Source organism: Chiloscyllium plagiosum, unplaced genomic scaffold (assembly GCF_037043375.1).
Source record: "Chiloscyllium plagiosum isolate Xiang-an unplaced genomic scaffold, Cpla_swu_hap1 HiC_scaffold_25, whole genome shotgun sequence".
Taxonomy (NCBI): Eukaryota; Metazoa; Chordata; class Chondrichthyes; order Orectolobiformes; family Hemiscylliidae; genus Chiloscyllium; species Chiloscyllium plagiosum.
In genome coordinates this window covers 34,888,161-34,911,482 of record NW_028270163.1, presented here as the reverse complement: position 1 = coordinate 34,911,482, position 23,322 = coordinate 34,888,161, and the positions used below count along the sequence as shown (strand labels likewise).

The 23,322-nt window shown below is 39.8% G+C and overlaps 1 protein-coding gene across 1 annotated transcript in view; it reads left to right on the top strand.

Moving 5' to 3' along the window:
- The window catches only part of ttyh2 (tweety family member 2), a 145,013-nt gene that overhangs the window by 48,183 nt on the left and 73,508 nt on the right, over positions 1-23,322 (top strand). The window contains exon 3 of the mRNA XM_043714740.2: positions 9,325-9,436. Coding sequence (XP_043570675.2) covers positions 9,325-9,436 — 112 coding nt within the window. The remainder of the gene's footprint in view (positions 1-9,324; positions 9,437-23,322) is intronic.

Sequence of the window (23,322 nt, the reverse complement as noted above, 5' to 3'; positions counted from 1 at the left end):
TGTAAAATATGTTGGACAAATGGAAAGTATCGCTTTCATATGACATTACCCAATATCTCAATTTCTTTTAAATTGGCAGGCCAATTATTAGATGTAATGCTTTTCTATTTGATGTTGGTTAGCTCCAAACACTTTCTGATTTGCAATCTGTAGCAATTAGGGAAGCTGGTGAAATGGAAACAAAAATAAAACAATTGTGTCAAGCTGAGCTAAGCTTGTGGAGAGAAGATGCTTCCTGTCAGCATTTCTCAACTAGAGTGTCTCACTTTAACTGTTGTAGTCCAAGTTTGGTGGGATCAAGGCCCAATAACCAGGGCTCTGGACTGTAAGTGACCTGTTGTGCCCAGGGCCAAGGACATTTCTATCCCTGTCCCGGGGTCGGGCTTGCAGCTTGAATTAGCTCAGAATAATGCAGTGAACTTAGCAAAAACAATTGACATTTAACCTTTTGTTGCTACCTTTAATAAGATGCTGCTACCTTCTTCAATGAACATATTGATTGAAATTTCTACTGAGTTTAGCTATTGGTTAGCAAAGAAAATTGAGGGATTATATTTAAGCCTGGGAACTGGAGTTCAAGCTTACTCTTATCACCACTTTTGAGGGAATGAACATTCGATTCTTAAACAAAAATAGAAAAATGTTGGAGAACTGATCCCTGTGGTACACCACTTGTTACATGTTGTCAACATAGAGTCATAGAGATGTATAGCACGGAAACTGACTCTTCTGTCCAACTCGTCCATGCCGACCAGCTATCCTAACCCAATCTAGTCCTACTGCCAGCACCCGGCCCATATCCCTCCAAATCCTTCCTATTCATCTGCCCATCCAGATGCCTTTTAAATGTTGCAATTGTACCAGCCTCCACCACTTCCTCTGGCAGCTTATTCCATACACGTACCACTGTCTGCGTGAAAAAGTCACCCCTTAGGTCTCTTTTATATCTTTCCCCTCACCCTAAACCAATGCCCTCGAGTTCTGGACTCCCTCACCCCAGGGAAAAGATCTTGTCTATTTTTTCAAAGTTTGTGCGAAGATTTGTAGCTCGGGTGCTCATTGTTGTGGTTCTGTTCGCCGAGCTGGAAGTTTTTGTTGCAAACGTTTCGTCCCCTGGCTAGGCGACATCATCAGTGCTTGGGAGCCTCCTGCGAAGCGCTTCTTTGATGTTTCCTCCGGTGTTTATAGTGGTCTGTCCCTGCCGCTTCCGGTTGTCAGTTTCAGCTGTCCGCTGTAGTGGTTGGTATATTGGGTCCAGGTCGATGTGTTTGTTGATGGAGGCATGGCATTCAGCCACAAAACTCCATCAACAAACACATCGACCTGGACCCAATATACCAACCACTACAGCGTACAGCTGAAACTGACAACCGGAAGCGGCAGGGACAGACCACTATAAACACCGGAGGAAACATCAAAGAAGCGCTTCGCAGGAGGCTCCCAAGCACTGATGATGTCGCCTAGCCAGGGGACGAAACGTTTGCAACAAAAACTTCCAGCTCGGCGAACAGAACCACAACATCTTGTCTATTTATCCTATCCATGCCCCTCATGATTTTATAGACCTCTATAAGTTCACCCTCAGCCTCCGACGCGCCAGGGAAAACAGCCCCAGCCTATTCAACCTCTCCCTATAGCTCAAATCCTCCAACCCTGGCAACATCCTTGTAAATCTTTTCTGACCCTTTTCAAGTTTCACAACATCCTTCCCATAGGAAGGAGGCTTGAATTGCATACAGTATTCCAAACATGGCCTAGCCAATGTCCTATATAGCCGCAACATGACCTCCCAACGTCTGTACTCAATACTCTGACCAATTAAGGAAAGCATACCAAACATCACCTTCACTATCCTATCTATCTGCGACTCTACTTTCAAGGAGTTATGAACCTGCACTTCAAGGCCTTTTTGTTCAGCAATATCCCTTAGGACCATGAAAAGATTAATTCCTGCCTCCTCTGTACTTCTTGTTCACCAGACAAACTTCTATCCATGTCAATATACCATGTGCTTTTATTTTTTGCAATAACATTTGATGTGACACTTTGTCACATGCCTTTCTGGAAATCTAGGTTATAGTATATCTATTGATTCCTGTTTATCCACGGCAATGTTTTTTCCACAGGTCACTTACATTGGTTAAACATGATTTCCCTTAATGTGAGGGCAATGCATTCAATATAGCCCACCAAGACATCAGCAAGGCTTTTGATAATGTCCTGCATGAGAGACTGATAGCAAAGATAAGCATCACTGGGATCCAAAGATGATTGGCTAATTGAATCCAGAATTGACTGAGTGATTGGAAGTAAAGATGCTCAGTTTGGGATCTAATTAGATTCCCTACAGTGTGGAAGGATGATGACCAAGCCTATGTCCAGTGAGATTCTGAAGAATAGGGGCCCTTGCTGTTTCTAGTATGATTTAACAATTTAGACTTGAATGTAGGAGAGTATAGGGGCAGCACAGTGGCTCAGCGGCTAGCACTGCAGTCTCATAGCACCAGGGACTCAGGTTCGATTCCAGCCTCAGGCGACTGTCTGTTTGAGTTTGCAAATTCTCCCCGTGTCTGCGTGGGTTTCCTACGGGTGCTCCAGTTTCCTTCCACAATCCAAAGGTGTGCAGGTCAGGTGGATTTGTGATACTAAATTGCACATAGTGTTGGGTGCATTGGTCAGAGGGAAATGGGTCTGGGTGGGTTACTCTTCGGAGGGTCAGTGTGGACTGGTTGGGCCAAAGGGCCTGTTTCACACTATAGGGAATCTAATCTAATCTAATTGATTAGAAAATTAGTTGATTATATGGAAATTGATGGGATGGAAAATAATGAGAATAATCTCAAATAACAGGAGGATACAGATGGGCTGATCAGTGGCAAATGGAATTCAATCTGGATAAGTGTGAGGTAATGCACTTGGACAGGACAAACACGGCAAGGGAATACATGAAATACAACAATAGGACCCTGGGAGACACTGAGGATCGGATGGACATTGGTGTGCACGTTGACTGGTCACTTAAGATAGAAAGATAGGCAGATAAACTATTAAGAAGGCTTATTGGGCACTTGCCTTTATTAGCTGAGGCATAGAGTTTAAGAGCAAGGAGATCATGTTGGAACTATATTAAATATTTTATAAGCCACAGCTAAAGTATTGTATGCGTTCTGGAATCCACATTATTGGAGAGATCTGGGTACAATGGAGATTTACTATGGTGTTGTCAGGATTGGAGTGTTATAGTTATGAAGAGTTTAGATTAGATTACAGTGTGGAAACCCACGCAGACACGGGGATTACCCGTAGGAAACCCACGCAGACACGGGGAGAATTTGCAAACTCAAACAGACAGTCGCCTGAGGCTGGAATCGAACCTGAGTCCCTGGTGCTATGAGACTGCAGTGCTAGCCGCTGAGCCACTGTGCTGCCCCTATACTCTCCTACATTCAAGTCTAAATTGTTAAATCATACTAGAAACAGCAAGGGCCCCTATTCTTCAGAATCTCACTGGACATAGGCTTGGTCATCATCCTTCCACACTGTAGGGAATCTAATTAGATCCCAAACTGAGCATCTTTACTTCCAATCACTCAGTCAATTCTGGATTCAATTAGCCAATCATCTTTGGATCCCAGTTATTCCCTCTTCATGAATTCTTTGATCATGCTTTTGTTATTTTTATATTCCATTCAATCTTCTGACTTGCCATCGTCTTCACATAATTATTTGCTTTCCTTTCATTTTTGATGTATTTTTTAACTGTTTCAGTTAACCATGGATGGTGGGGCCATCCATTGGAATTTTGTTTACTCTTTGGAATTCATTTATTCTGTACATTTTGAAATATCTCCTTAAATGTTTGCCACCACATCATTACTGACGTATCCTTCAGCCTAATCTGCCAATTCACTTCAGACAGTTTTGTTTTCATGCCTTCCAAATTGCTCTTATTTACATTGTAAACAAAAAATCTAAATGAGAAATTTAATCTGGTTTTGGTTGCTGCATCCCAGTGGCACCTTCACTGTGAGATTACTAATTAATCCTATCTCATTGCATAATACTGGTTTAGTAAAGCGTGCTCTTTAATGAGTAGAATTGAGTGGAAAATAGTAGACTTATAGAATAGAATCATAGAATCCCTACAGTATGCAGGCCATTCGGCCCATTGAATTCACACTGACCATCTGAAGAGGATCCCATCTGTACACAGCCCTCCCTGTAACTCTACATTTCCCATGGCTAATCCACCTAACCTGCGCATCTTTGGGCTGTGGGAGGAAACTGGAGCCTACAGAGGACCTCTATGTAGACACGGGGAGAAAGTATGAACTCCATGTAGACAAGAGCTGGTCTTGAAATAAACAGGAAACTAGCAACATAGACACTGAATTGGCTGATAGATAGGAAACAAAGTGTAAAATTAGATACATACTTTGTGAACTTGGAGAAGCTTTGTCGTGGGGTTCCTTGAAGGGCAGTTTTGGGACCTGTAGTGATTGTAATGAGTTCCTTGATTGGGGCTGTTAATCTGGTCCGATCAGGGAGCTCTGGCTGACAGATAAAATCAAGAGTATCAGAGGTTTTGTTCACTCTGAGATCTGACTCTGAGGAAGCCATAACAGTGTCAAGGACTCAATGCATGTAACTAAATGATGACTTCTTGACAGGATGCTGGCCTCTGTGGGTTATTTCAGAACCCATATTTCTTCCTGCTCTACATTAATGACATGGATCATAGAATTCTGACAGTGTGGAAGCATTTGGCCCATCGAGTCCACAATAGCCCTTCAAAGAGCATCCCTGCAACTCTGCATTTCCCATGGCCAATCCACCTCGCCTACACATCCCTGGACTGTAGATGAAAACCGGAATACTCAGAGGGATCCCACACAGACATTAGGAGTTTGTGCAAACTTCACACAGCCAGTCGCCTGAGATTGGAATTGAACCCAAGTCCCTGGGATGGTAGTGCTAACCACTGAGCCACCATGCCACTCATCTTAATGTGCAGGGAAAATTTGCAAGTTTATGGATTTACAAAACTTGTAAACTGAGAGGAAGACAATATAAAACTAGAATGGACATTGATATTTGATGGAGTGGACAAACAGATGGCAGATGAAGGTCAACAAGAAAAATGTGAAGTGGTGTGTTTTGATAGAAAAAGAATATGAAGAGACAGTATAAAACAAAATGCAACTTTAAACGGTGTACAGGAGCATAAGTTCCTAAAAGTGGCATCACAGGTGGAATGAGCGGTTAAAAAATGTGTATATTATCCTCAGCTTTAATAATAGGCGCATAGAGTACATGATCAAGGAAGCTATGCTGTTCAACACACTTTGTTAGATGTCAGCAGGTGCATTGCTGACAGATCAAGCAGTCTCTGGCAAAAACTTTACCTCCTTTCATCTTGCAGTGGATTGTAGCATTGATTAATGGGAATTCTCAGGGTGGAGCTGCAGTGATGGCATTGCTGATGACCTCAGTGATGGTATCCATCTAGGCAGTAAATCATGTTAAGCTATTCTTGCAGATAACCAATTGTGAAATGAAAAGCACTAAAATAAAATCACTTTGCAAACATTTACATATTGCAAAATAAAGATTCGGACAAAACACACTGGATGAAATTGGAAGCTGAAATCGGAAAAGTCATTTTGTTTTTTAAAATTTGTTTTAGAAAATCTAATAGCTTTTCTTTGATGACCTTAACAATTTACATCAAATATAGTCTTTTTCAGCCTTGGTTATTATTCAGATCACGGTTTAAATACTCCATTACATGGGATTTTTAAAATTGGCTAATCGATAGTAATGTAAAAGCAGAAAGTGGGATGTTCTTAACATATCAACTATTTCAATGATTATTGCCCCCAGGTTTGGTGTTCACAGCACCAGAGCACAGTGATAGGCTGTAACTTCAGAATTTCTACATTTACCTGCACTTGTTGTGATCAATTTCAGACAGGTGATGGTTTCATAGAATCATACAGCATGGAAACAGACCTTTCAGTCCAACCAGTCCATGCCAAACATAATCCCAAACTAAACTAATCCCACTTGCCTGCCCCAGCCCATATCCCTCCAAACCATTCCTATTTATGGACTTATCTAAGCATCTTTTAAACATTGTAACTGCGCCCACATCCACCACTTTCTCAGGAAGTTCATTCCACTCTTGAACCACCCTCTGTGTAAAAAAAATCTGCCTCTCATTTTTTTTTTAATCTCTCTCCTCTCAACTTAAAAATGGGTCACCTTGTCTTGAAATCACCCATTTTATGGAAAAGACACTTGCCATTAACCCTATCCATGCCCTTCATGATTTTATAAACCTCTATAAGGTCACCCCTCAACCTCCTGAGCTGCGGTGAAAAAAGTCACAGCCTATCCAGCCTTTCTTTATAAATCAAATCTTCCATACCTGGCAACATCCTGGTCATAAATGTTTTCTGAACTCCCTCCAGTTTATAATCTCTGCTCAGAACTTAACACCTGACGTCCAGGTATCATTTTTTTAAACCAACTTTGTACTCTCTCTTTGTACGGCAACTTGATAATCACACACTTGCTTGAAATGAATTTCATCTAACACAGTTTCACCCATTCACGCGGTCTATCAATACCCCTTTATAATATTTGTGCTATTATGTGCAAAACTTTGTATCTAACCTTGTGCAGTATCTCTCCTGGGAGTGTTCTGATGGTAGACACTTAGAAGTTGGGTACCCGAATCCCTTTGAAGTCCAGATGATTATGCAGAATCTCTGAAAATCAGTCATTGAATAAGGCACATGAAGAGATGCAAACAAGGGTGGCATATGCATGCTATAACAGGGATCTGGAATTATAAATGAACTAGTTAATTTTTTAAAAAATGTTGGTTGACAAATGACAGATGAAATTTATCTTGCAAGTGTTCATAAACTTTGAAAGTTTAATTCCACACTAAAGTGGGAAAGATTGATTTGTGTGGCCTCAGGCTTCATTTATTAAAGGAGATTAAGAGCATTTGGTAAAAGATTCCTTTTTGATTAAATTTCTCCATCACTAATCCCAACAACATTAGCTTGGTCTGTACCAGCAGAAATGTACAAACTGGTTCTCTGTGACGCATATTTAAATATTAGGTAATTCCACCAGAACTTCCAATATTTTGAGTTAATTTCAATAAATCCCATCAGATCTTTTACAGCAATTCTTTGTTTTTTGAATTTGAACTTCAGTGAGAAAAAGCATAACCAATATACCTTGCTGTTAAACACCTGAAAGGCTGTGTAGACAACTTTTTAAAAAACATCATTCATTTTTTTTGTGCAGGTGGAAACTTTGAACATTAATTTAATAAAATTGAATTAAAATTTATATTTGCATATCTGTACTTTTTTCTGGCTCTGTGACATCCATATATACCAATCATCCAATTCAAAATTCTCATGCCCATCTTCAAATCCCTTCATTATCTTTACTCATAATCTTATCCATCCTCCTTTTGACCTTGCATTGCAGCCAGAAATGTGTGCCTCCTTGACTTCTAAGCTGCTTCGGATTTAATTGTTTTTGAAAGCTACAACTTGTTCTCAGTGCATAGAAACAAGATGGATTTGCAGTTATAACCCCAGCTGATGGTAATTCTGTACATGTCAAATAGGGGTCAGTTAATTCAGTCGGCCGGACACTTGGTTTTTGATGCAATAATGTCACATCATGGGTTCAATTCCTACACTGAATGAAGTTACCATAAAGGACCCTACTTCTTAACATCTCTTCTTGCCTGAAGCATGGTGACCCTCAGGTTAAATCACCACTGGTCATCTCTCTTAAATTAGAGAGCAGCCCTATGATCCAGTATGACTATGATGACTTGTCTTATAAATCAGATCTCAGAATTAAATCTGGCTTGATGGATCCTTTTTTTAAGCACCGCAGCTCTAATGTGGCGGGCAGTCACTGAAACATAGTCACATGAGGCTGAAGAGTATCTTTACTAACAAGAACAGAAGCTTATATACAAAATATGAAAGTAAACAAATCAAGCTATCGAGAAATAGAAGACAGTTGGCAAGATCTTAAATCACACAGGCAGCAAATCTTTCATTATATTTCCAAATACCATCAATTTGTAGAAATTCTAATCCAAAAAAAAGCTCTATGTCAAATGTTTAATTTCAAATTAACTGATTGTCAAAGTTTCTGTCCAATAAACTGTAGTGTCCTCATACATCAATATTTACCAAACTCAGAGCTTAGTTTTTCTCAGCTTTCAACAACATGCAGCTTTCTAATCAAACAATCCAGATGTGGAAGTTGCACAAACTAAACTTTTCTACTGAGATAATTTATTCTCTTGACTGCTCTGAAAAGACTTTCCAGCAGACGAACTATACTTGCTCTGATCCCAGTCAGGTCTGTTGTGAACTACCATTAAAAACTTCCAATGTCTAGATTTTTGAAACCAAAAATCAATCCTTGATTATTCTAAATTGAAAACAACAGATGGGCCTTCAATGTTCATTCCACCTGTTGCAAACCATGCCAGTATACTGTAATCAATTTTCTGTTAACACTCCAGGGATTCCCTGCTCTCGAGCCTGTGCCGGATTAGTTCACCATTGGGGAAAGATCATCTGACCTAGTTTTTTTTAAAATGCATTCACAAAAGTAACCATATACTACCATTTTGAAACCCAAGTCTTAAAAATCATGTTAATATTTACACCTTTTATTACATTATTTTCTTGCATGTTGCTACAACAGGTGAATGTCCCTATCTGGAATATTTTGTGCTGTTTGGTGAACATGTTATATGTTGCTGCACAAATGTATAAATTCTTATTAACAAAAGGCAAAATATTGCAGTTGGAAATCTACAAAGTAACTTAAAAAGCTGGAAATATTCAACAATCCAGGTTGCGTCTCTGAGAGAGATCTGTTCAAGATCTGAATCTCTGTGTAGCAACAATTGCCCTTTGTATTTGTGAATATATAAAGAGCTAATATTGAAATACATTAATGATTCACAGTGTGAAAAGATATGCCATCTGTATACAATGTATGATATAACAATTGTAGGTTTTCAGGGCAAGAACATCATAATGTTGCACCATTGACAAAGGATTACATACGCTAATAACTATGAGAGTTTCGTGACCTGAAGTAAATCAAATGACTTGATGCCATCTGAACGTTTCACTGTATTACTGACTTTCCATTTCATTTCTTTCTTCCATCTGGTACTTTCTTTCAGTATTGTTGAGTAATGTGTAAATGACCCATCATATTGATTTTTTTTCAGAGAAGTTTATTTTTCTTTTACAGTGCTGCTGTTGGGGTTGGCTTCTATGGAAACAGTGAAACAAATGATGGCGTCTACCAACTTACCTACTCCATCTACAATGCTAATCACACTCTTGTTGGAGTTGATAGTTTGGTAAGGCAACTAATTTTTACATCTACCAAATAATTATTTAGTTTGTCAATATTCTTTCATGGAACATTAAAATGCAGTAACTTAAATGTATTTTTTCTCCATTATTTTTTGAATGCTGTTATGGTCTTGCACAATAAATTAGAATGAGGTTTTTTTATACATGTACAGTTCGTAATGTGATTTCTATAACCCCAAACTCAACAGGTATGGGGTTCTTGTGCTTACATTAATATTAACCAAACCAGTTGTATATTGCAAGTTAATATATTTAATAATTCATTACAAAAAGGTATTATGCCACAGAACTATTGAACAGCGGGTACTCCGGTTTCCTCCCACAGTCCAAAAATGTGCAGGTCAGGTGACTTGGCCATGCTAAATTGCCTGCAGTGTTAGGTGCATTAGTCAGAGGGAAATGGGTCTGGGTGGGTTGCTCTTCGGAGGGCCGGTGTGGACTTGTTGGGCCGAAGGGCCTGTTTCCACACTGTAGGGAATCTAACCTAATCTACTTGTATTTAAGATTCGAAATAGGCTATGTTCAGGGAAGGATAGACCAGTTGCCTTAACATTGTAAGCAGAGAAAATTATGGAATCCATACTACAGGAGAAAGTAGGAAACCATTTGGAAACCAAAAATACCGTAATAAACAGTGAATACAGATTTCAAATCAGGAAGTATTGCTTGACCAACTTCATCGAATTCTTTGAAGAGCAAATTAAGACAGTGAATGTGAATAGTGAAATTGATATATCTGGATTTCTATGAGTCTTTTGATAAGATACCATATATGAGCTAATGAATGATGTCACAAACCAAGTGAAGAATAAGTACAGACTAGATTCCTGACTGGCTGTATGACAAAAAGCAGAGACCAGGAGATAGCTTTGCAGTAAGTTAGAAGTGGGATTTGGATATCACAAGGGGAAGTGCTAGGGCCGCTGTGGTTCACAGTTTATGTTAACAACTTAGATATTAGAATAAAAAGCACAATTTCTAAATTTTCGGATGGCATTACATTGAGGAGGATTGTCAGCACTGTGGACGATTACATCAAATTATGAAAAATATTAAGAAACTTATAAAATGTTGTGCCAATGAAGTCTAACATAGAGAAGTCTGATATTTTCCACTCTAGGAAAAATAAAGAACTAATGTTTTACTTATAGAGCCATAGAGTCATACAGCATAGTAACAGACCCTTTGGTCCAATTCATCTATGTCGACCAGACATCCTAATCTGACCTAGTCCCAATTGCCAGCACTTGGCCCATATCCCCCTAAACTCTTTCTATTCATATACGCAACCAGATGCCTTTTAAATGTTGTAATTGTACCAGCCTCCATCACTTCCTCTGACAGCTCATTCCATACAGGCACCACCCTCTGTGTCAAAAAAATACCCCTCAGGTCATCTAACTGTAAACCTATGCCCTCTAGTTTTCAACTCTCCCACCTTAGGAAAAAGATTTTGATTATTCACCATCTCCAATCCTTCATGATTTTATAAACCCCTATAAGATCAGCCCTAAGCCGTTGACGCTCCAGAGAAAACACCCGCAGCCTATCTAGCCTCTCCCTATACCTCAAACCTTCCAATCCTGGCAACATCCTTGTAAATGTTTTCTGTACCCTCTCAAGTTTAACAATATCCTTCCTACAGAATGACGATCAGAATTCCTTGGGGAATAAGAAATTGAACAAAGTAGAGAAACGAATGTGGATGTACAGAAAAAATTCACTAAAAGTTGTGGTAGAGGTGAATAAGTCCTGATGAAGGGTCCTGCCCAAAATGTCATCTCTCCTGCTCCTCTGCTGCTTGACCTGCAAGGCTTTTTCCAGTTCCACATTTTATTGACTCTGACATCCCAACATCTGCAGTCCTCACTATGTCCAAGTAGAGGTGAATAAGACTGAAATACAAACAGATGTAAAACAACCAAAGATGTAACTTTTCTCACTGAGCTGGAAGGTTTGTTTTCAGACATTTCATCATCATGTAGTTAACATCATCAGTGAGCCTCCGGATGAAGCACTGGTGGTATGATGCGTTTTTTATTTATGTGTTTAGGCTTCGGTGGGTTATCCAACCCCCACCCCCCCCCACCACCACCACCACCACCACTCTCACTTGTATCTTTACATACAGATAAGGAAGGACACCACTTTGACTGGGACAACACATCCATCCTCAGACAAGCCAAACAGAGACATGTGCGAGAATTCCTGGAAGCATGGCATTCCAACTGTAATTGTATCAACAAACACATTGACTTGGATCCTATCACCACAGGAAATGTGGTGGGATAAATTCTAAAATCCTGAATGGATTGTATTATTTATGTTTAAATTTGTGACTTTCATTTGGTGGTGGCCCTTGCTCATAGCCAAGAGTAGTTGATGCACATTGAAATAATAGCAAACCAGATCACTGGTCTGCTGAATGATCTTAGATACTCAGGTGGCAGTAACATTTCTCATCCTACCAATGTCTGTCATGCATCTGGGTTTAATAGAACGACCAGCTTGTTAGCTTGATATCAACCCTAAAGGAGGTCTAAATTGTTTTGTTTCCTATCTGATCATTGATGCTATCATTGCAGGATCATTTCTAACAGGGTAGGACAATTGGAAATATTCCTCTGAAGGTAATGTCGAACATACTGTCTACTGGCTAAAACATGCATGCTCGTTTCTATTTACTATTGTAATTTTTGTGTAGACTGATTAATCTAATAAATTAATAAATTTCAGTTTTCAGTGACTGAAAGGATCACATGACAAGATCTCAAGTTTTAAGACTTTGTCGACAACAAACAAACCACTCTTCAGGGGACAACCTACACTCTAAAGTACAGAACATTTTCTCCCATTTAATTTTTAAACTGAGTGAAAATCCATTGCTACAGTTATCTTCATGCTGTTGCTTAAGTAGATACTTTGTACTCTGGGAAACAGTCTAAAGTTATTCTTCATTCCCACTGGCCTGCATATTATCTTTTACAGTCAGACAATATCTAGACTTCGAACTGACTCTCAGTATGAGAGTTAAACTGGAGAATCCTTGTAGCTAACCCAAGCTTGGCAAATCTTCAGCCTCCTTCCACTCTCAAACTTAATCTTTCAATCTGAGTATGAGTTCTCATCTGCATACTGCATTTATTTTAGAGGTAGCATTTCCTCTACTTTGGTGCAGAACTGGTTGCGTCTGTATCTTGTGCTCTGCTTCTTTGATACTGCAGATTCACTTGTGTCTGAGAGTTTCAGGGACATCTTAGAAAACCTGACTTGGTATTCAGGTCGATCTTCCCAAACGTCATCTCCATTTCAACATGAATTGCATGTGCCTTTGTATCCAGGTAGAAATGCTAGTGAGTTACCATCTAATCTCTAAACTCATTCTATCTTGGAATAAGAAAAGCTGTTTAAAAGTGTAATAGTTTATAAATCCTGACATTTTTAACATCTTTCTGAGAGATTTGGAGATTTAACGGTCATAACAACTGCTTATATCATTATCCACAATTCTGAACATGTTGCACTTTCTCAGTTAATCAACTTAGGCTTCCATTTACCGTTTGACACTTCTCCAGCTAGCAAATTTAGAACTGAGCTTAAAGCATTCCAGATTTCAAATTCTAGCGATGGAATGATGTGTTGTGAGACGGACATAGTATTTGGATGAAAGTGAGTTGTGGACTTTAAACTTTGTGATCTCACTTTGATTTTATCAGCATCTCTCTATTTTTGTGGGTTCAGGGACCATGTTTTTTTCCTTTTGCTCAACAATGGAAATTGTCAATCCTTTTGAATTTGGATCGCATGTACATCAATGAACCACCTCAGTTTATCTAATGAGAAATAGACCAATGTTGAGAAACCAGAAAGCTTGTGCATGACCATAAGATGAGAGGACATCACTGGTTTTCAAGTGGTTTGGCAGTTAAAGCTTCAGATGAGGAATCTTGGTTGAATTTACCGAGTTCAAAATGTTAGTGAAATTTGATGAGGGTAGGAGTGGTGGAACATCAATCCCAATATAGGCCTGGACATGACCTGAGGCATTCTGCTAATTTGGACGATATTTACATTGGGAAATGGATGCTGGAAAGCAGATTGTTGAAAATGTGATGAAAATGTTGATTTAAGACTCCAGCGGAGTGCAGTATTGGGGAAAAATAGGGACAGACGCAGGCTACACTGGGGACATAAATGAAAGGAACCTTTCTGTCAGATTAGGTTTGGCATAAGATCTGTGATTTGAACAATGTCATATGCTGGGATGGCAGACGGAGACTGAGTAAGCAAATGAATCAAGGCTGGACTCTGACAGATGTTTGTGGAAACTTGAAGAGAATGACTTAGATTTTGCCAATGTTTTGTTTCTCCAGTTATAATGTAAGACAGTCTGTTGCTACATGTGACAATAAATTCAATTCAATATTATTAATATCCATATAAACAGCTGTCTACAGTTTTTATATTGTAGATACTGGGAGAGGTGAAGGACATGAAATCTCTGTCACAAATGCTCAAGTCTGTAATCTATGGGAATTTATTAGCCTAAACAAAAGGAACTAGCAGCAGGGATTATGTAACAGTTGGTTATATGTGGTAGATTTTTGCTGATGTAGTAGATGTGGCATATCACTGCTTAACTGTTAGACTGTCTGTGTGTGCAGAGTTGAGCTATATGTGGCAATTAGGGATTCAGCAAATATGTAGTTCGGAAAAATAATGTTGCATTCAGAGACAGAGCTTGAATTAATATCAATGGGCATATTAAATTGATTCTTAGGAATCCTTTGCTCTATAGATGGTTAATTCACATTTTAAATTGGTGTTACGTACTGTGTGTATTTTAAGCCTCGAGTCAGACCATTGCAGTCAGCATCTGGAGGAAAATAATTCACTCGGGAATTCAAGAAATGAAACAAGAATATAGTTGGGACCCTGCCAGACCATTTAAAATCTCCTGCTTGGTTTTTACCCCATCCCTCCATCTCACCATCACCACCAGCAGTTCAAAATCCCTCTCTATTTTTAGAACTTCAATCTTAGGATTGTGCAACCTATTAGTTCCGGTATCCTGAAGTAACAAAGAATGTTTTGTTCAATGTTTCTGGTCATATGTCTGACGATTTCCAGCACCCGCAGTTCTTTCAGTTTTTTTGCCTTAAATTGTTTTGAAGAAACAGCAAATATGTTCAGTTTTAGAGATTATTGTTGCTGTTTTTATTTGTTAGGAGAGAAACGAATCTGATATGAGGAAGGAGATGGGCTTCATTTTAATCTTAAAAATTTCTTGCACATTCACTATTTTAATTCTCTTGTGGGATGTGGGCATCACTGGCTGGTCAGCATTTATTGCCCATCCCAGCTGCCCAGGAGAAAGTGGTGGTGAACTGCCTTCTTAAACAGTTACAGTCTGTGTGCTGTGGCTGCACCCACAATGCTCTTGGGGAGGGAATTCCAGGATTTTGACCCAATGTTAGTGAAGGAACAACAATATATTTCCAAGTCAGGGTGATGAGTGGCTTGGAGGGGAACTTGTAGGTGGTGGTTTTCCCATGTATCTGCTGGCTTCGTTCTTCTCAATGGAAATGGTTGTGGGTTTGGAAGCTGCTGTTGAAGGATCTTGAATGAATTTCTGCAGTGCATCTTGTACTGAATTAAATTTATTGTCACGTGTACCAAGGCACAGGGAAAAGCTTTGTCTTGTGTGCAATACAGGCAGATCACTTAATTAGTAACATAGATAAGTAAATAATAGGTAAACAGCGCAAAACCAAAAACACCAGGTACAGGTAAATATTAAGAGTTTGTGAATCCATTCAGTAAACTAACAACAGTAGGGTAGAAACTGTTTCAGAACCGGCTGGTGCATGTGTTCAGGCTTCTGTACCTTCTCCCCGATGGTCGAGGTTGTAGAAAAATATTGCCAGGGGATAATGCTGGCGGCCTTTCCTTGACAGCGGGGCCAGTAGGTGGATTCTATTAATGGGATTTGGCCTTTGTGATTGGCTGGTCTGAGTTCACCACTCTGTGTGTCACCGTCTACGATCTTGAATGGTACAGTTGTCATACCAGGTAGTGATATGTCCAGACAAAATGCTCTTGATGGCGCATCTATAAAAGTTGGCAAGTGTATTCTTCATCATGCCAAATTTCCTCAGCTGCCTGAGGAAGAAGAGAGGTTATTGGACCTTTGTAACCAATGCATCCAAATGAAGACTCCAAGAAAGCTTGTTGTGGATGACCACTCCCAGGAGCTTGACACTCTCCACTCTTTCCACCTTTATGCTGTTGTGTAGGGGGGCATGAGTAACATCCTGCTGAAGGTCAATAATGAGTTCCTTGGTTTTGATGGCATTGAGAACTAGGTTGTTCTCAGTGCACCATTTTTCCATGTCTTCCACCTCCCGCTTGTAGTCTGTTTCGTCACCATCTGAGATTTGACCGACTATGGTGGTGTCATCAGCGAACTTGTAAATGGCATTAGTCTGGTATTTGGCGACGCAGTCACAGGTATATAGTGAGTCCAGTAGGGGCCTGAGTACACACCCCTGGGGGTCTCCAGTGTTAAGTATTAGTGAGGATGAAATATTGTCCCCAATGTTGAAGGCTGAACTGTAGTCAATGAGTAGGATTCTTACATAGCTGTTCTTGGTGTCAAGATGTTCTATGGAGGAGTGAAGGGCAATTGATATGGCATCTGACGTGGATCTGTTGGTCCGGTAGGCAAATTGGGGTGGGTCAAGAGTAGTGGGGAGACTGAAGATGATTAATGCCTTATCCAGCCTTTCAAAGCACCTCATGACCACCGAAGCTGGGGCCATTGGGTGGTAGTCATTGAGACATGCTGCATGAGCCTTCTTAGGCACAGGGATGATGTTGGCCCTCTTGAAGATTATATAAGCTGCTGCACCTGAGTGTTGGTGGTGGAAAGAGTAGATGCTTGTGGATGTGGTGCCAATCAAGCAGGCTGCTTTGTCTTAGATGGTGCCAAGCTTCTTGAGTTGGAGCTGCATTCGTCCAGGCAAGGGGTAAGTATTCCAGCACAGTCCTGACTTGTGCCTTGTAGATGGTGGAAGGTTTTGGAGAGTCAAGAGGTGAGTTACTTGCTGAAGTATTCTGAACCTCTGACTTGCTCTGTAGCCACCATACTTATATAGTGAGTCCAGTTGAGTTTCTGGTAAACGATAACCCCTAAGATGTTGATCACAGTGGATTCTGTGGTGGTAACGTTATTGGATATCAACAAGCTATGGTTAGATTGTCTCTTATGGAGATCGCCATGACCTGACATTTGTGTGGGGCAAATATTACTTCCGACTAGTCAGCCCAAGCCTGCGATTGTCTGGATCTTGTTGCATAGACTGCTTCATTATCTGAGGAGTCACAAATGGTGCCTTCACCATTGTGGAGGCATTGTACAATCGTCGGCAAATGTCCCCACTTCTGACCTTATAATGGAGGAAAGGTCATTGATGAAGCAGCTGAAGATGGTTTGGCCTAGGACACTACCCTGAGGAACAGAGATGTCCTTGAAATGAGATAATTGACCTCCAAGAACCACGACCATCTTCCTTTGTGCCAGATATAACTCTAAGCAGCAGAGTTTGTCCCCTGATTCCCATTTCTTCTAGTTTTTCTAGGGGTCCTTGATACAGTTGGTTGAATACAACTTTGATGTGAAGGGCATTCATTCTCACCACACCTGTGGAATTCAGCTCTTTTATCCATGTTTGAACCAAAGCTATAATAAAATCAGGAACTGAGTTACCCTGATTGTGTGACACTGAGCAGGTTATCGCGAAGCAGGTGCTTATAGATTGCACTGTTGATGACACCTTCCATCTTTTTATTAATGATTGAGCATAGACTGATGGGGTATTTTAATTGACCAGGCTGGATTGTCCTGATTTTTGTGTACAAGGGCATATCTGGGCAACTTTCTACATTGTCAGGTAGGTGCCAGGGTTGAAACTGGGGGTGCAACAAGTTATGGAGCACAAGTCTTTGGTACTATTGCCAGAATGTTGTCAGGGCCCATAGCCTTTGCAGTATCTAGTTCCTCTAAATGTTTCTGTATTAGCTGTTATGTGTCTATTATTGCCTGCTTTAAAAAGTCCAAGCCAGAGTTTGAACTGGTTTTGTTAGATAGAGGATTTACATTTTCAAATCAGGTACCAAGATAAACTCGTCATGCACTCTGAAGAAAAGTTCAAATTGTGAACCCAAATAGATATAATAAATTCCCTTCAGAATTGTAATACAGGTAATTCCTGGCTTCAAAAATAAGGCTATACCGAGGAATAGAGTAGATTGTGCTGGAACATTATCAGCCATTTTGGATGGAAAAGTAGGTAGGTACAAGGTAGGAGCAGAAATAGACCAATAGACCCATCAAGATTGATTCATAGAACATAGAAGAATACAGCACAGTACAGGCCCTTTGGCCCTCGATGTTGCGCCGATCCAAGCCCAAATTCACAATTCAATAAGGTCATAGCTGATCTGTGTTTTGAATTCCACATTGCCATCTACCCTTATAATCCTTGATTTCCATGCCTAACAAAAATGTCTACCTTTAAAAATATTTAATAACCCTCCCTCAATCACCTTCTGAGGCAGAGAATTCCAAAGTCTGTCCTCTGATAGAAAGAAAATCTCCTCATCTCTATCCTAAAAAATTTGATGCGAAATAAAAAAAACAGTGTATCCTCGTTCTGACTGATCCACAAGAGGAAATCTCCTTTCCAGATCCACCTTGTCAAGACCTTTTAGGATCTTACACATCAAACAAACCACACACCCCAACCTACCTTCATGTCATCTGTAAATATAGCTGCCATGCCTTCACTTCTGTCACCATAAGTAATTGATAGCAATTTACAAAGCTCAGACCCCAACAGATTCCTGCGGGTCTCCATGCATCACATCCTGCCAATCAGCCAAGGACCCATTTATGGTTACTCTCTGTTTTCTGCCTGTCAGCCAATCCTCTATCCATGCTAGTTTTTTTTATCACCTATACCATGAGCTTTTATTTTACCTAATAACCTTTGATATGGCATATTATGAAATGCCTCTGAAAATCCAAATACTGTACATCAATGAACTCTCCTTTATGTGCAGTACATGTTACTCCTCTGACAATGCCAATAAATTTAATTAAACATGATTTTCCTTTCACAAAACCATTGCCAACTCTTCCCAATTATTGTGCACTTTTCTAAGTGTCCAACTGTAACTTTCTTAATGACCAACTCTAAAACCTTCCCTATAACAGATGTCACGCTAACTGGCTTGTTAAATTCTGTCATATTGTCACTGCTGCTACATGGTGGTGCCTTAACTTTAAAAGCATTCATTAATCCTGTTACATTGCACAATGCCAAGTCTAATATAAACTACTGTCTGTTTTTTTCCTGGTTATTGCTCTAAGAAATTATCTTAAACGCATGCCATGAATTCCTCTTCAAGGCTGCTACTGTCAATCTAATTTTCCGATGTGTATGTAGACTCATGATTATTGCTATCCTTTCATCACAAGCACCTCGTTTTTATTGTTACATAACACAAACAGAAATTCCTCGAGAAACTCAGCAGGCCTATCAGCATCTGTGGAAAGAAAGCAGAGTCAACATTTCAAGGCTAGTGACCCTTCTTCAGACTTCGAAACTCTGTCCTGAAGAAGTGTCATTGAACCCAAAATGTTAACTCTGCCTTGATTCCACAGATACTGCCACAACTGCTGACTTTCTCCAGCTATTTTTGTTTGTGTTTCACATTTCCAGCATCTGCAGTTGTTTGTTTTTTGTTTTTTCTTATATACTTTGTTTTACATTGTTGTTACTCTTAGAGCGCCTAAAGAACATTCTGTCTAATGACTTCCTTCCCTGCCTATTTTTCAAGTTATCCTAACTGGTGCTACATCCTGATTTTTTAAACCAGAATCACAGGGATGTACAGCACGGAAACAGACCCTTTGGTCCAAATCGTCCATGCCAACCAGATATCCTAAGTTAATCTAGTCGCATTTGCCAACACTTGGCCTATCTGCCTCTAAACCCTTCCTATTCATATACCCATCCAGATGCTTTTTAAATGCTGTAATTGCACCAGCCTCCACCACTTCCTCTGACAGCTCTTACCATACATGCAGCACCCTCTGCCTGAAAAAGTTGCCCCTTAGGTCCCTTTTATATCTTTCCCTTCTCATCATTCTTGATTAACAGTGCCGCACCTCCACCTTTGCTGAGCTTCCCAATTTTCTTGAATGTCATATGCACCCAATATTAAGGATGGGCTTCTTGTAATCCTGCCACTATGTCTCCACTGTGCTCATCAGATCACAATAATCTTCCTCAATGTGTGCTGTCTGTTTATTTACTTTGCTATGTATGCTATACACATTCAGACACAGAGCCTTCAGTTTTGCGTTTTTGTTAGCTTTGGTCTGAAGTATCCTCCATTGCTAATGTCAAACTAGTGCTCTCCTTGTCACATAAGATTTTTTGCACTGATCTGTGCTATATAAGACAGCAAATTATAACATTTAAACACAAGATGTTCCATTACTGAGTATAATTAATTCTGTCTTGTAGTAAGAGTGGGACACTCTGGATGTGTTACATTAGGTCACTAAAAATGTTTCAAATGTCACTGAAAAGCAGTTAAGCAGTTTTCGTTTAAGTCAGTAAGAGAGAGGGAATCAGAAAAGGTGACTTCATGTTGTTAAAGTGCTGCTGTTAGCTGGCTCCATGCAGTGAAGACCAAGGACTGGAGAGCTCTTTTAGGCCTCAGAGAGATGGAATATAGCCTTCTGAGGCTCTGAGAAATGCAGTCCTGTGAAATACTATTGAATAGCTGGAAGGTATGCAGTTGGCGACATGGCCCTAGGAGCTTGGTCTCCAACACGTAAATCGTGATCAACTGGTTGATCGCAGAGTCTTGAACAATTGATCTCACTGACCACCCATATTCTGTTGCCACATGCACACCAATGTACATGTTGCTGCATGACTTGTACTTCCAGGAGTCATATTGCTTGTTCCATTGTGTTTCTGTTAGGTCCATATGGACAGTCACGGCAGGGTAAAGTAAGTTTTATTTTGGCAATGTGAAGAAATGAATAAGGAATCTATTAGTTTCTGTGAAACCAGAGAGTTACAGCCCTAGAAACAGCTCAGTCACAGCTACTCCCTTGCCTGTTCTCTATCGTACTGCAGTTTTCTTTCTTCAGCTGCTTATCTAATGGGTCTGTGCAGGGTAAATAAAAACTAAGGAGAACACTGCTGCACCCTACATCCAGAATGCAAGCTACATAAACTGACCAGGAACCCGGGAAAGAAATGTGACCGGAGACGTGAGCTCCTATGCCTCCACATTTGAAAGCAACCAGCAACGTTCTGAATGTTCCAGAACCATGAATCCGGACGCCGGCTTGCTGTGTGATCAATAGCAGAGAGACCTCGTGAACCACAAGGTCAAGCAATATTGATGAACAAGGAACCTGTACCATCTAAAAAGAAATCCAATAACGTACAACTTCCATAGGAATTGGCAAATCAATTTCTGTTCACAACCATAAAAGAGAGCATTTGCCTTGTATGTTACCAAAGAATATGAATAAGTTAAAAGGGAGTTTTGCAATGACACCACACAAAGATTCAGAGTAAATTCAAGGATAATTTTCCCTTGAACAGCATGCCTCAGACTAAGCTGACAAACTGAAGGCTGTTTAGAAAGCTCAAGTTTTTTTTCTAAATTAACCTGCCTCATTTGGTGTTCGCCATCTTCTGGTAAAACACAAGATACCATTCAAGATGGTAAAATAATTAAAAAAACAATGACTCTGATCACTGACCCTTTACTCAAAGACTTTAAGAATAAAGAAGAAATATTAATGGCAATCCAGATCATGTCACTTGGTGTTTCCACTGCAGCACAATGAGTGGAATCTTTGTCTGAAGATGTTTTTCAACAACTATAGCAGGACCTGAAGGACTGAGAATGTTTCACATGTGCAGTTCAATGAATTCATTGACATGGCTGACACAGCCCAGCTGATTATACTTGTGCACATAACTTTTAAGAACATAACACCTAGAGATGGTCTTCTCACTGTTTTGCCCCTCAAAGAGAGAACAGGGAGTGAGGATATCTACAATGAAATCAAAAACAGTGTGCTTAAGGAAAACACTTCATTCTAGAAACTGGCTTTTCCATCACAATCTTTGGTTATGTTTGGTGCATTGATCCTGGTTTCACCTCTGTTGTCAAAGAGAACTTTGTGGAATTGATGTGGAGATAATTATATTGTACAATGATACGGAGCTGAAGTTAGATCAAGAGACTCAAAAACAGAGAAAAATACCCACTCATATTGTCCTGTGTTTTTAAAGTCAAAGCTTACTTTGACTTCACATAATCCTGTGAGTCAGCATTCTCCCAAATTAAGATAATCAAGTCCAAGTATAGCACCCGTCTCACAGATGCCAATTTAATGGACTCCATGCGACTAGCAGAATTAAACTACAACCCCAGACCTCTAGGCACTGACGGATAATGTGTCTTCACAGATGTCATATTGAGATTTAGTAAGTAGAGGTCCAATTGAATAATTATATAGATTTACTTGGTTTTAAATTTATATAGTACTAAAAATACACTGTTTATTCTCTATTTTCTCTGCAGTAGATTCTCATTAGCACTTTAGCACAGAATCACTTCTTGAATATAAGAAGGTTGGAGACCTAGAAACTGAAACCATGCACAGCTCAGTTGAATGATAAAATCAAGAAGACTCATAGAAATTTAGGGTCATCCCAAGTCAGTGAAGCACACTGTTTGGTAAAAATGTTGAAGTTATTCCATTTTCAGAAATCCTGGGGATCTCAGTCTTGGAAGTAGTAGTTGAACCTCCTGGACAACTAGTTTTGGGGCAGTCCAAATCACAACAGCATTGAAGAGTTATCAATAGTAGATCTTCTGAAATTAAGATATGGAAGATTTGTGAAAGAGACAGATTTTGAATGAGACTTAGTGACCCAGAAAGCCACTATGATTTGAATAGGTGGTAGAGAAATCATTGGTCTTGACTGCACTTGCTATTGTTCCAAGCAATGTCTGTGTGTGAGCATGTGTGTGTGTTTGGGGAGGCGGGGGGAGCAGTGAAAGAGGAGTGATGGGTCAATGGTGTGGTTTGTCCATAGTTTGGCTTTTGCTTCGTGTTTACCTCACGTTGATTCTAGATGTTAGAATTTAAGTTAACTTTGCATTTGGAAATTATTTGATTATTCATAACTGGAAACTTGTAGCTTCATTCTCTTAGTACGTTTTTGGAATTTAAAACTTTGTCCACTTAAATAAAAAAACATTCCTAGTCCCCACTTAATTATAATGCAAATTTAATAGTCTCATCCAAAATGGTAAAAATAATTGATGCACTTGTCTGCGATCATAGCAATATGCAATTAAATTTCACTAATTTAAACTACCCAACTTTAATGCGCATATTCTAAAGCTATCCCTCAACTTCCTATATTTGAGAAATAATGTAATATTTTCTTTCTTTTTGGAGGAATAGTACCGTTAGCTGCTGTCCCTGAGTCTATGGTTGCAAATGCACAAGTATGTGCTGAAATATGTGATTGGGCTTTAGCACTTTAGCACAGAATCACTTCTTGAATATAAGAAGGTTGGGGACCTAGAAACTGTGTGCAGATAGTTGAGGGCAGATTAGTACTCCCAGGCTGAGTCAGTTCGAATTAGCACCATAAGGCAGGAGGTCATATGGCGTGTTGTAAGCATGCGAGCTCTCTGTAAGAACAACTCAGCTAGTTCCACTTCCTCTCCTCTCCCCCAGGCCTGACAAGTA